Below are 14952 nucleotides of genomic sequence, written 5' to 3'. Positions count from 1 at the left end.
TCAAAAATACACTTTTCCCAAAAGGTTTCCACAATTTTGGTTACTACTGTAATTGTGGTGGATGCTGAGGCAGGTTATTACTCTAATCTAAAGCTGAAGCAAGAATGTTCCTGGAGGGCAATGCCCACCAAGGAAGGGACATGCCTACAGTTAGTGGGAGCTAGGAAGATGCCAACCTCTGTACATCATCGCCAACATCAATGAGGCATCATAGATAGTACAGCGAGGCTTGTACTGGGAGAAGAGTGAGATACTATTTCAAAAATGGCATAGCCAAAGACTAATTGGGTTGTTGCTGTGAGGGCTACAGATGAGCAAGGGTGGCATTTTGAGAACATGAAACACAGCTAATGAGGCATATTTCTGCTGCAATTAGTGGAATGTGAAGGCAGGCCCCCTGAGCAGACTTGATAATGTTTAATACTACGCCAGGAAAGGATGAACAGATGTTTGACATGCCCGACAGATATAACATGGCATCTGACAAATAGGCATGAGCCAAGTATTGTTTGTCCTATATGGTGGTAAAAGTCACCCCCCCTCCCAGATGGATATGTGAACTGCATTCACTACCAGACCTATGGGGTCATAGTATGGCTAGCATGATTATTTAATAGGAAGGGATAAATAAGTTTATCCAGATGGGTTTATCAAAACATCCCAACGTCATGCTGTAATTTCCACTCTGTCTGCCTTTTTCCTTTGACTTGTCTTTGAAATGTAGTTGACCAAAGGTATATAAGTTGTGGTTCTCCTTTTCAACAAGGCTCTCAATAAACTGCCAATGCTTTGCTGGGAGTTTGATATATACTGTTTTACTGTTTACATCTAATATATCTGTATCTTTGAAGTGTTTTGGTTGTCTTAGCAGAGCCAGGTTTTGGCCACAAGAGGTTTGATGCTGACTCAGATTGTAGGGATGAGAGGAGAGGCAATCCCTCACTTGTAGCACAGTACTAGTTGTTTAAAGCACTGTGAGAGGTTCTGCAAAGGTGAGCTCTGGGCAGATGTGAAGTAGGTCAGGATACAATTGGTTTTTTTTCAGGTGCTCCGGTTCTTCATTGTTATATGCTCTCAGCTACTTTCCTTCACAATCAGTGGCAAATTTGCCTGACCAATAACCAGCCAAGACACAGTGAAGACCTTTTTGTTTTGTTTATTGTAATAAGCAGGAACAAGCTATCATAGCTTGGTTCTCTCCAAAGTTCATTATCTCAAAACAACATCTTTATACATTCCCTACACAGGCAGCCCATTCTTCCTCATTCCCCATTGGCCTAGGTACTGAGGTTACATTCTCTTTTGACTGCCTCCTACATGTTTCCTGAGACCCTCCATGAGTCACATATTGCATGTGCATTATAATTAGCAGATTATATACATAAGACGTGTCAATTAATATGTAGTATTCTATTCTATGTGCTTTGCTTATCACTGTGACCCACTTCTTACTTCTCAGAAAAACCACCTATTTTTCAGAATATCAGTTGCTTATCACAATTTATATGACCCTCGCCTGTGGCTAAGCTAGCAATTTCCTGTTGCAGCTACATATTTTGCAGCTCAAATCTTTCCATTCCCCACTCTGAAACCCCTTCTGGTACTTCTGCGGTCGAGCTAGCTATTTCCTCTTGCAGCTTGGTACGTTCTGAAGATCTTTCACCCCTATTCTCTATCATACATTGTCCTAGGTCACTTTCTTGTAGGCCTTCTGCATTTACAGGAACCTGGAAAATGTGTGCCAATCTTGTGCACCAGCTTGCTCCAGGTAAATCAATAGTGGAAACTTTTCTGAGTGGTGGTGGTGACAGCTAAAATGATAATAACACGATTTCCCAGCACTGGCTTTACAGGCAGGATAATCTCCATGTCCCAGTTATTTTAGAAGAGTTGGCAAGAGCACTTTATCATAACAGTCCACTGGCGGAACGAGAGGCAGGGGTTTAACTGTTCCTTTAAGGGTTATGATTAATTATCTGAAACCCATACAAAGTGGTTCAACAATGGAACTCAGAGAGTAGGGGGAGGGCTGAAAGGCCAGGCAATTGTCCAGGGCCGTTCATCCAACTCTGGGATCATATTCTGTTCCGTATGGTTTTCAACCCTTCTTCCCCGGGCTTAATGCTTTGGATAAGAAAATGATCCTAAACTGTAATACAGTGCTTTGCAAGCTGAGGTAAGTTATCTGCCTATGCTTTGGAGCCAAAGGAAACAGCCATGTTAATGAATCACAGGGAAATGTTGCACTCACAGAAGTTCTGGATCACCTTTATCATTTTCTGAAGCCCTCTATGAAATATTTCCCATGCCACTGTCAATGTCAAAAGAAGAGAGAGAGAGAGAGAGAGAGAGAGAGAGAGAGAGAGAGAGAGAGAGAGAGAGAGAGAGAGAGAGAGAGAGAGAGAGAGAGAGAGAGGTTGAGGAGGAGGGAGGGAGGGAGGGGGAGAGGTGGCCTCAGTGAGGACCTCAACAAATGATTACACATGCCTGCTCTTAACGCACTACAAAGACAGGCAGCAAGTAAGTCATTCTTCCCGTGTACTGACAAGCCTGACTACTAGAAGTGCTTTTAGAATATTGGCCACAGAAAGGATCAAACGCAAGTTTAAGCACCTTGTAAGATAAGCGCGAAGGTTCGTTCTCTGAGCTTGCGGGTTGGTTTCCAAACGTTTCATTACCAGGCTAGGTAACATCTGCAGTGGCTTTGGTCAGTGCTCTTCTATTTATAAGGGCTTCAGGTGTGGGAGTGGCTGAAAAGGCAGTGTAGAGAACATATGATAACACTGAAAGAATGAGATTATGACAGAACATTATACAGAATAACAGAGTTGGAAGGGAACTTGGAGGTCTTCTAGTCCAATGCTCAAATGTTTGTCCAATCTCTTCTTAAAAATCTCCACAACTTCTGAAGGCAAGCCATTCTATTGGTTTATTGTTCTCACTGTTGGGAAATTTCTCCTTAGTTCTAAGTTGCTTCTCTCCTTGTTTAGTTTCCATCCAATGTCTCTTGTTTCACCTTTTGGTGCTTTGAAAAATAGGTTGACTCCCTCTTCTTTGTGGCAGCCCCTCAAATATCGAAACATTGCTATTATGTCTCCTTTACCCTCTTTTCACTAGATTAAGGTAAAGGTAAAGGTTCCCCCGCACATGCGTGCTAGTCGTTTCCGACTCTAGGGGCCGGTGCTCATCTCCGTTTCATAGCCGAAGAGCCAGCGTTTGTCCGAGGACGTCTCCGTGGTCATGTGGCCGGCATGACTAGACGCCAAAGGCGCACGGAACGCTGTTACCTTCCCACCGGAGTGGTCCCTATTTTTCTACTTGCATTTTTACGTGCTTTCGAACTGCTAGGTGGGCAGAAGCTGGGACGAGTAACAGGCGCTCACTCTGTTACGCGGCACTCGGGATTCGACCCGCCAAACTGCCGACCATCTGATCGACAAGCTCAGCATCCTAACCCACTGAGCCACCGCGTCCCTTCACTAGATTACACAAATTCAATTCCTGCAACAATTCTTCATATGTTTTAGTCTACAGCCTCCCCCAATCATCTTTGTTCCTCTTTTCTGCACTATGCCAGAACCTCAACATCTTTTTACAAACCCAGTAAAAAATGATAAGCAGACAAAGGATTATTCTTCAAAATTTACTGAACTTATTACTGAAATTCCCAGCTGGTTCTCAACCTTCCACTGTATTACATGTTATGTAATGACGAGAGTGACTAGACTGACAAGGTGAACTATCCCAAGACAGTCCTAAGTGAACTTCTTTTTAGGCCAGTACTGGAATTACGTATCTCCTTGTCTGCAACATATGGAGGAAGCTGTTCTAAGCAGGAGGAGGCTTAGCTCTATATGGATATATACCAAATTACTGCATTGGTCCCAGAAGGCAATTGGATGTCAATGCAGCTTGGGGGTAAGATGTGAGACACGCTCCTGTCACTGCACCCTTGAGAGGGCTTTTCCTGCCCACAAAACAGATAGTCACTCTATCTATCTGCTGGAACAACTTCTTTCCAGATGGCTCCTATTCAGAGCTCACTTAAAAAGTTGTTTTAAATATGGCACGCCTCCTTGGCTTTGGATTAGGGTGGGCGGGAAGATTCTTGTAAGATTATACAATGTGCATCGTTTTCCTTGATGATTTAGATTCTGCATTCTTAATACATTTTATAAAAAACAAACAATATTTTTAATACCACAGGAATCAGAACTTCTGCGTTAGCTTTGCAAATCCTCATGTCAGTTAAGTATCCCCCCTTATATAAAAATCCATTATGAAGTCAGCACTAAAATGATCTGAATCCTGTGCTGTGAGCAAGGCCTCTCTAGTCCAGTCCAGTCTTCTTGAGATGCTCACAAGCAACTTGAGACCAAAGCTTTACTGAAAAAGACATCCCATTATCTGAGCAATAACTTTGGGGGACCAAGCCTTTGCCCATTTGATCCACTACAGTCCACGGTTTTCTATACTTTCTAATACGTGCTGCATTTTTGCAGTACCCTCATAAGCCATGGTTTATATGGGAATGCAACAAGGTTGAGAATTATAAATACAATATTCTAACTGCCAGAGGCGAATTAAAAGTGGGTTGCTATTCATTATTATCAGTTAGATTTTGTTGCTGTACCTTGTCTGCCTAGCAAAGATTTTAGCCATATATATGCTAACCATTCATTTAGCAACTGCCTCATTTGGCAACACTTCAGTTAACAATGGTAACAAAACAGAAACTTTGCGTCTAGTCCCTGCATTTATGACCTTCAACAGGTCTGCAAAGCAAAAGCTGAGGATCATAAGCACTTTTATTTAGTGACCATTTTGCTTGATGACCATTTGCCAGTCCTGCTTGTGTTTTCCAAACAAGGTCTATCTGTGTAGTATTTGCTTAGAAACCCATGGGATTATCTGGAGATGTGAACACAAGTGAAGCAGGGAAACAGAACTGATTTGTCAGAATGTTTTGTACTCCTTCCAGGAACAAATCTGGGTCATCCTGTTAATACAATTCCTTTCTGGCTACTGTTGGGAATGGCATCACAATCTACTGCATTCGGGCTTTTCAACACAAGTGGAATGTAGGCACTGTCTATTCCTTCAGCCTTGCTATCAGTGACTTCCTCTATGCCTTCTCCTGGCTCTCCTTGACCATCTATTACTTCTCATCAAAAGATTGGACATACGGCTCCATATGCTTTTATCTTACAAAGCCCTTCATGGCATGGGTCCGGATTACCTACGGCAACACCTGCGGCCGGCGTCAACCTCCCTCCGTCCAGTGCGCTCCCACAGAGAGGGCCTCCTCAGGGTGCCGCCGATCAAAGAATGCCGATTGGTGGCCCCCAGGGGGAGAGCGTTCTCTGTGGGCGCACCAGACCTTTGGAACCGCTTGCCGGTTGAGCTCCGGATGGCCCCCAACCTTCGCTCCTTCCGGCGCGATCTCAAAACCTTCTTTTTCGAACAAGCTGGCCTGGTCTGACGGGATGGGGTTGGGTTTTTATAAATAGTTTTAATTTTAATATGTATTAATTTTATGGGCATAATGGTTTAATGGCTTTTTAATTTTTGTATTGTTTTTTATTATGTATTGCCCTGCGGTATACAAATTAAATTAACATTAACATTGTTTCTTCTTCTACAAGTTGTACAAGTCATTTTTTTCCACTCCATTTTATCAGCCTGAATGTTTATGTTGTTCCTTTCTTTATTCATCACATGCCCAACTTCTAAGTGGAATACTGTAGTGTGGCTGATAGTGGAACGACTTGCCTCCAGAAGTTGTGAGTACTCCAACACTGGAGGTTTTTAAAAAGAGATTGCAAAACCATTTGTCCAATGGTATAGGGCAGGGGTGTCAAACTCAATTTCATCGAGGGCCGCATCAGCATTGCAGTTGCCCTCAGGGGGCCAGGTGGGTGTGGCCTACTGGGTGGGCGTGGCTAAAGTGCATATGGCTTACTGGGTGGACATGGCCAGCTCTACATCGTTCGCATCAAGGGTGCCTATGGAGGCCTGGGCAGGAATGGGACAGATCTGAGGGTCTCTGGCAGGAGGGGGGTCTCTGGGCCAGGGCCAAGGCAGTGGGGGCCGTTCCCTCACTGTTTCCAGGATGGCTTTGCGGGCCGCATGAAACCACTTCGCGGGCCGGGCCTTGTGTTTGACATGTCTGGTATAGGGTTTCCTGCTTGAGAAGGGGGCTGGACTAGGAGACCTCCAAGGTCCCTTCCAACTCTTGTCATTCTGATATATGGCCATCTCAACTCTGGTCCTCAGTTTCTCCACACTGAATTTTGTCTTAAAAGAGTGACAGCCAGTTTTATATCGTGGTTAAGGTACCAATTAGAAACCAGGAGACCCTTCTTAGGCTCAAAGCCTTAGGCCAGTCACACTCTCAGTCCTAGGAAGCAGAGCAATGAGAAACCACTTCTGAAATCTTTGCCAAAAAACCCTGCAAGGACGTGTCCAGGAAATCATTAGAAATCAACTCTTAAGGGCAAAACCTTTTAAACGAAAGAAGAATCCTTCCAACGCATAGCAAGCATCTCTGATGAGCAACAGCCCCATCTATTGGCCTCATAGCTCATTCCTACTGGTTTTTGGTTTTGGATTGCCACACAATCCAAACCCTAAACAGTGTTTCCAATGGGGCCATTATTTATGCCACCCATCTCAATAGCAACACTCTGATGCTGAAAATGTGCAAAGTGGAGACACTCATTTCAGTGGGGGTGGTACTCTATGTAACTATTTTCCTTTCCGCATTCTGCAAAATCTGTACCTCTCCGTCATAGGCAGGTGTTACACTGATTGAATTGCAATTATTAATGATTTATTACTTGCCCAATCTTTACTCCAATGAAATAATTAGTTTTGTCCCCTGGACTGTGTGGGGACGTGTTCATCTATCATTTTAGGGGAACATTACACTGCCATGTTTGAGACGTTCTTTGCTAAATTCCCATGTAACTCTTATCTTGGGATATTTTTTTGCTCCACAAACTAATACAGTTGCAATCATACATTGTTAAGAAGTGTAGGAGCTTGTCATCCAAGGCAATATTTAATAACATATGCAGCAATAATAAAATAAACCAGACCCTATTTAACAAATAGGAAGTAAAAAGGGTTTTTTAGTGATTGGTAAGACTAGGAATTCAAGAATGATATTCTAACTTAACAGGGCTGACACAACACAGACAAGGCTGCAATGAATTTTTATTAGAGACTTGTATCTCCAGTTAACAATAGAACCTGGTCATTTCCAAAGCCAAAAACAAAGGCAGGGCAGAAGACTTCAGTTGGTGGAAGGTCTGGAGGGAAAGAAAAGGTGTTTTAGTAATTTAACAAGCAAAGTTAAGCCGTTGTTTGACCTCTGATGAAAAAGATTCTGAAAATATAACACTCACTGAAATGAATAATTTTCAGCATATTAAAATAAAATTAATTTCTATCTTTGGCAAGGGCAGAAAAATGTCCAGAGAACAGAGGAGGCTGATCACAGAAGCATCAAAGTAATTTTGCAGAAAAAATTCCATGCAATTAGAGGTCCCTCAAGAAAACTCTGAACTTGTAATTTCCATTTTAAGATCAATTTATGATCCGCAAGTGAGAGATGATAAGCATGTCATTCTCCTTTTAAAAGTAATTCACAAAATGTGGACATTCTCGCTTAAAATCTAATGAGATTTTGCTCTTTCCATGAAGTTGGAAATGTACAAGCTTTGCAATATTTTTAAACATTTATTTTTAATTCTAGAGTCCTGCAGATGCTATCTCCAGGGGAAGAGGAGGGGCACAGAGGCTTCTATGACTATCTGCAAAAGCTGGACAAGAGAAATTTCCCAATAAAAGAGTTGGGGGCTGTTTTGAGGTGTACTGGACCACTGGGCCAAGCATAACATAACAAAAGCTAACGAGCTTTGAAAAACTAACAACTCATTTCCCTAGAGATTTTAAAAGTGGACATTAAGGGCAAAAGGTACTCATGGCATCAGACATTTACTTACTTGGCCCATTCCACATTTAGGATCAGGTGATCGTAACCAAAGCCAGACACTCCTGCAATAGCCCTGGCAGCATCCTCACGGCGATGGAAGCTGATGAAGGCAAAGCCCTGCAGGAAAGCAATTGGAAGAGCCACAAGAAGAAGCAAGCAAGGGGGGGGGAGAACGTTGCCAGTCTGCAGGAAGCTTCTCCTTTTCGCCTATGCAAAGTGTGTGTTTTCTCCCATCCCACTTATCCCTCCCTTACCTTGGATTGACCAGTGGTTTTGTCCTTGGCCAGGTAAATGCGGGAGATGGATCCGAAAGGACGGAAGAGCTCCTGAAGGTCAGTCTCCCGGGTGTCCTCAGACAGATTGGTCACACGAATGGTGGCATTGTCATCAGCTACGGGCGGGAGTGAAAAGACGAAGAAGAAGCTGAGGGACTGGATGCTGGTGCCCACGCCAATACGTGCTGCTGCTAGGACACAGCAGACTTAGAGCCAGCTTTCCTTTGCAGAAACTCACCTCTGCGATTTGGCTGCATGGACTCCCCTCTGCGACTGGCTCCATCTCTCAGGCTGGGCGGGACATACTTCCCAGTCTTGTTCTGCTGAGCCTGAGCAGGCTCTGGTTCTGGAAACAAAATGAGGCTTAAGCAAAAGTTTGTGCACAGCTGCCCTCCACTGTCCCTGACCTTTGCAGCTCTCACCTCCAGGGAGTTTCTCCTTTTCGCCTGTGGAAAGACCCAGCTGCTCAGCTAGTTCCTTCTGCATGGGCCCCAGCGTGTCTTTATAAGGGCAGCGAGTGGTCCAGTGATCGCCCTTGCAGATACGGCATGATACAATCTTCTGCCCTTTTAGCTTGTTCATAGGGTCTTCCTCCTCCTGGCAATTCAAGTCCTGGAAAAGCAAAATGACAGATAAATGAGTAAAAGCTTATCTGACTCCCTTTCCCTCTCCTGAATCTATTCAAATGTCTATCTTCTTCACATATGCCAAAATGTGAATAAGCATAGCTATTACAACCTCTGCAGAACAATGCAAAAGGAATGCACCCATTTCTCTAACCATCCCTCCACTAACTTTTGAGTGCAATCTGGCACTCTCGAGAGATACTGTGACGGCAACTGCCAGAATTCCAGGGAAAAATAATTACAGAATGACTGATGTTCTGCATGCCACCACTCACCTCCTTGCTGGTTATGAAAGTCATAAAGACATCATCGCTCACAGTCGTAGTAGCCACATTTGGGCCAGGAGCATCAAACTCAGAGTTGCCAAATTTCTTCCAGTTCTAAGGAGAACAACAAAAAGGTTGAATAATGTTTTCTTCCTCCTTGGTGATTTCCTGGGAGAAAATGGCAGCATGAAAGGACTTGAAGGGTCACCCATAGGCTGCACTCTTGATTCCTCAGCAAGCAGGTTCAACTTTCAGAGCATATGGATTGGAACTGAGTGGGAGCACTGAAATCAAATTTATATTTATAAAGAAAATAAAACAGACCAATATGAGAATATTGTGAATACATCCCATAACAAAAGGATGGCCAAATAACTTCATAATGCACATTGTAAGCCGCCCTGAGTCTTCGGAGAAGGGCGGGATATAAATGGAATTAAAATAAATAAATAAATAAATAATTGTTGTTTTATACTGTTTGTTTTATTATATTCCATCTAGAGTGATATACGTGAGATAGGGAGCTATATAAATAAAATAAAATACAGGTAGTCCCTGACTTACAGTCATTTGTTTAGTGACTGTTCAAAGTTACAACGGCACTGAAAAAAAAGTGACTCACCAAAGTGCCACTTTGGTTATCGCTTCATGAAGCACTTACACAGAAGAGAGATAATTTTGGAACGTAAATGGATGACATATTGAGACATTTGAAAATGAGGGATTTAAGATAAAGACAAGAGAACTAGTAAGTGAAGGATTTGCTTGTGATTGGTTTAATTATTATATAATTTTTGAAAGATTTAAATTTGATAAAGTTTTGTTTTCATCTGAATTGCATGTTAATTTATGTTCTGGCGATGACCACTTGATTTCTAAAGTATGTAAAATATTACTTAAGATGAACTAGAAGATGAATACATTAAATATATGGTAAAATAGACAATTTTTGGGGGTATAATATAATGCTAGATAAATGGGAGAATGTATGGACGAATCACATTAAATTATAGTTTGAAAGAAGAATTCTACAAAATGATAGTACTTAACCCCAGATAGACTAACGAAAATGTGTAAATGTGTAAAGGGATTTCTAACAAGTGCTGGAAATGTAATCAAAATGAATCCAGGTTCATTTTATCATATGTGGTGGTCTTGCAAGTATATGAAAATATACTGGATAAACATAACAATGACAATGCAAAAAAAATTAAGATGCTAATATTAATGAAAGCTAAAGCTTTTTTTTTTAGATATGATGGACAAGACAATTGAAAAACAATTTGGAATGCTATTCCTTCACATGGTGACGGCTGCAAGGACTGTACTTGCCAAACACTGGAAGAAAAAGAGATGCCAACTGTTGAAGAATGGATTTTGAAATTGACTGAACTAGCAAAGATGGCGAAATTAACTTGATTAGAGATAATGGACTAGACTTTATGAGAGAATGGAAACTGTCTGTAGACTTTCAACACGCTAAATATAATAACAAAGTGATTTGAAGATTAGTGTAATGTGGAGCCTACATGTTAAATGTTAAATTTAATTTATCACTTTTTCTTCTTTTTTGTACACTATTTTTTTCCCTTTTTGTTGTTAGGGTTTTGTTTCATTTTGTTTGTTTTACTGTTTTGTATTTTATTTTCTATGATAAAACAATAAATATAAAAAAGTGACTTATAACCGTTTCTCACACTTAACAACCACTGCATCTCCATGTGATCAACCTTTGGGAAATTGGCAACCATCTTGTATTTATGATGGCTGCAACGTCCTGGGATCGCCATTTGCAACCTTCCCAATAAACAAAGTCAATGGGAGATGCCCGATTCTTTTAACAACCACTTGATTCACTTAATTGCAGTGACTCATTTCACAATCATGGCAAAAAAAAGCAACAACTGGTCACAAAATTGCATGTGACTCACTTAACAAACAAAATTCTGGTCTCAACTGTGGTTGTAATTCGAGGACTACCTATAAAGAACACATTGAACTAAAGCTCTTCCCCAGGGTCATCCCTTGCAAACCACAAAACGAGACTTGCTGAGCGCTGCGGGTTACAACAGAGAAATCTTATGTATTTCAGCAGTCCAGGAAGCAAGAGCCACGTTCATCTGTCAGAGGGCTCACCTTTCGCCTTGCCACAGCCTTGGAGGCCTTACGAGTCTCAATTCTAAAGGTGCGGATGATCTGTGAAAGAACAGCAACTGATCACAAAGTGCTCGGGTGGGAATTAGCAGGAAAAAAAACGGAGATAATCTGCAGGATCATCAATATTTTTGCATATGTAAGTTTCACCATACAACTAAGCTGAAGGTATTAGTAGCCTGCACCCCAAAGCCTACTTCTCTGAGTTTGCAGACAAGGGCCACGAGGAAAGGAAAGAGGAAAAAGGTGAAGCCGCATCAGCATCTTCAAACCAGGAGAGAACAAGCAGCAAGCAAGTATAGCCAATTCTGCCACAGGACAATAAAAATATATAACAAATGGGGAAGAATTACTCCTCTTCACTAAAGAAAGGCAATTAGCAATGAAAATGGGGATCACTGTCACAGGCCCTGCTAAATAGCAAACAATGAGTCAAGAGATGACTGGGAGACCCGGAGTGAGGAAGATGAAGGAGACGCCTGCCCCTCAATCTTGCTCTCCACTCACCTTCACCTTACGGCCATCTTCCTCTTCTCTGTACTCAGTCACAGTCTTAATGTTTCCATTCACAACTTCTTTGGGAGGTGGGAGGGGCTCTGCAAAAGGTGTGTAGGAAGTTGCAAAGATTCACATTTGGGGAACTGGAGACACTTCATGTTTTGCTTCCCCCCGACATTCGGATAGATGCAAATGTAGTTCCTACCTCCTTTTATAAGTTCTGGCTCGATGACCACAGTTACACCTCCATTTCCGCTCAACACATCCGTCAGGGGAATATCTTTGAGCAGGTCACTGGTAATGCATTTATCTGTGATGGAAAAGTATAAGGAGTTCATAAACTTCTCTGTTACAGCAAATTAAGCAGCCAAGGATTTATCAATTTGGAAGCCAAGTAGATTCATTCAAAATAAATGAGTAATAATACTCTACGTACATAGAAGTATAAGTTCTGCAATATTTTAAAAGCCCCAAATATAGCCATTTAGACATGTGTAATTCAGGACTGGACAGGAAGGCCTGGAGGAACGTAGTCCATAGGGTCACGATGGGTCGGACACGACTTCGCAGCTAACAACAACAACAATTCAGGACTAAATTTGTATTTGAGCCGATCTTTCCTACTGTTCAGCTTCACTGTTATCCAATGGAACATACTGCTTGTCGATTTAACTTATCCAGAAAGAAAGTATCAATATCAGCCTTACAATGTTGGTAGGGAATAAAATCAGAAGAACTGTCCATATAAATTTTCTGAAGAATGCAAATGCAAATAACAAAACCAAACCCCACCCACCATAGTAATGGAAACATGCAAGGAGACTGAAGTTATAAAGGGCTGAAAAACGTTGGGATTTACGTAACTTGCCAAAGTCAGATAGCTTTTAAAGTAAATTAATAGTAGGGAGGTTTTCTTGACATTGCTTCTTACTGAAATCTCAGTATAAGATTCCAAAAGGGACAGATGGAGAGATTTTGTGAGATAAAACCCATCAGGGAAACAAAAAGTTACTCTTGGCTAAGCAAAGGGCCAATTAAATGCACATTAAATCTCTCACCATCATCTCCTTCTTCTTCCACTTGATCTGCCCAACTGGGCTTGGAGCTAAAAGAGATAAAAATATCAAGTTAGGCACCTATCTCATAAATATATGTATCCTTCCTCAATTTCATAATTCTAGGACTGGTCTCTCATATGTAGTACTTATTCTGTTACTCAATATGCTCTGGATTCCATTTTAACTCATTTCCACCAAGTGCACACTTCCTTCTTTGGATAGCAAGAAATAAAAGTTATTTCTGAACATACTTTAGTTTGTAATAAAATAATAATTCCAGGTTTAAACATTTTAGAGGTTTAATCAAAATATCTATTTTGGTGAACTGCTGTTATTTTCTCTTTCTTCTTTATTCCAAAGTCATGTGTTGTGTCTCCTAACCCTGTTTTCCTTTGTCCTCAAACTTTAGTTCCATCACAAAGAGCCAGTTTGTTTGGTGGTTTAAGCATTAGCCTAGAAGTCAGGGGACTGTGAATTCTAGTTCTGCCTTAGGCATGAAAGACAGTTTGGTGACTTTGGGCCAGTCACCCTCTTTCAGCCCAACCCAATTCACAAGGTTTTCGTTCTGGGGAAAAAATAGGATACTGGCATGTTAGGTATATTCACACTGAACTATATACAAAAAGGTGGGATAAAAATCTGGTAACAATAATATAAAGCATTGTCAGTGGATCTTCTGAAATGGCAGCTTTCACATCCTCCAACCCATTCACACAATTACCACTTACATTTTCTATCCACACTGTACTTGTTTTCTTACTTCTGAAAACTCATCTTATTCACATCAGATGCCAATACACTGCACAAAAACACTTTTCAGTGCGTAATTTGGGAGGGACTACTTATAACTTACACATGGAGATTATGCTACTGTGTAAAACAATATATAGGGGAAAAAACTAGTTGGGTTGGAAAGAGGCTTCCACTTTAGTTCCTACATTAAAACATGGAGGTTGCTTTTTTTTTGACCATACCAGTTCATCATGGGAATCGCCATTCCACAAAAGAAGTGGAAGCACCCAAAGGTTTAGCTCCCCTCAATGAAAATGGGGTCACGCTCAGCACTTCGCCCCCTTTCCCAAGGGACTGCACTTCCTATGCAGGGTGCATCGGTGGGAATTCGTGGCAGGCTTTTTTTTACATCGCTACTTTCTCCCTCCATTTAATTTTTGTTTATATTACTGAACTAGCAACCACACAGGTCTTTAGAAAACGTTCAGCGTAGATGCTGCATTAATAAATACGAGGCGAGGGAAAGTCTTTCCCGAACTCCTCAGGTTGACTTTTTGTTCTCCGCTTGGCTCTCGTCTTGACTGCCGCGCAATGGCGCGCGCGGAGTGGAGGCCCGACTCAGTCGAGAGTTCGTATCCCAGCCTTTCATGCACGTAAAGCAGGAATACGCTAGATGCACGGACCTGTGCATGTGTGAATTCACACAGAGATGTTTCTAGGTTTGTCTACCTTTCGGATAACAGGCGGCGACACGTGTGCGCCTTCCCCAGTGCCTTCCCTCCCTTGCCATGCCCAGGCAACACCTGCCCCCCTACCAATCCCCCCAACCCCCTGCTGGCTGTTCTCACTCGTAATCGCCGGTTGGCATCGTCGCCGATGGAAGAACAGCAACCGGAGTCAAACAACCCAGGCCTGACTCGAGAGCAGGAAGTGGGTGCCGCAACGCATAAGCGTGACGCACAATAGAGCGCCGCAAGAGACACGAGGCATCCTGGGAGGTGTAGTTCTGCTGCTCGACACAGGCGGAATTGTGCTCAGTTTCGCCTGTGTGATAGTTCAGACACGTGACAGGAGAGAAGATTGTCCGTGAGAATCACTTAAAGCATTAGTTCCCTGCATTGATACTTTTGCAATAATATATAGTTTAAACCAACACATATTATGTTGCCCCACCGTGATTGAAAGAACATACTAAATTCAGAGCGACTGGTTTGAATATACGAATAAACTACAAAATCCTCTATATGAGTGAATGTTTGCCCATTGCTCATTTTTTGGTTCCTGAGTAAGGGTATGTGCGGTCATACAGTAACTGGATTCACACCTAACCTAACCATAATGCAA

At 42.0% G+C, this 14952-nt stretch overlaps 1 protein-coding gene across 2 annotated transcripts; it reads right to left on the bottom strand.

Annotated features, from left to right (window-relative positions):
• Positions 1–7202: 7202 nt before the first annotated feature.
• Positions 7203–14591, bottom strand: EIF3G (eukaryotic translation initiation factor 3 subunit G; the record flags this gene model as incomplete). 2 transcript variants are annotated; one of them, XM_081320346.1, is made up of 11 exons in its annotated part: positions 14457–14591; positions 12877–12923; positions 12024–12128; positions 11828–11916; positions 11303–11362; positions 9176–9280; positions 8697–8886; positions 8513–8620; positions 8254–8390; positions 8010–8116; positions 7203–7313 (listed from the first exon to the last, which is right to left on the bottom strand). In XM_081320346.1, the coding sequence occupies exons 1-11, from the start codon at positions 14474–14476 to the stop codon at positions 7298–7300; spliced, it is 984 nt and encodes a 327-aa protein (XP_081176472.1). In that variant the 5' UTR covers positions 14477–14591. The 2 variants fall into 2 exon arrangements, with proteins under 2 accessions (XP_081176472.1, XP_081176473.1); XM_081320347.1 differs by lacking the exon at positions 7203–7313 and having other exon boundaries at positions 8006–8116.
• Between the last annotated feature and the right edge of the window lie 361 nt (positions 14592–14952).

The sequence above is a fragment of the Vipera berus genome (genome assembly GCF_964194415.1).
Source record: "Vipera berus genome assembly, chromosome: 2".
Classification (NCBI taxonomy): domain Eukaryota; kingdom Metazoa; phylum Chordata; class Lepidosauria; order Squamata; family Viperidae; genus Vipera; species Vipera berus.
The sequence above is the reverse complement of the archived record's forward strand: the minus strand, read 5'-3'. Positions and strand labels throughout refer to the sequence as shown.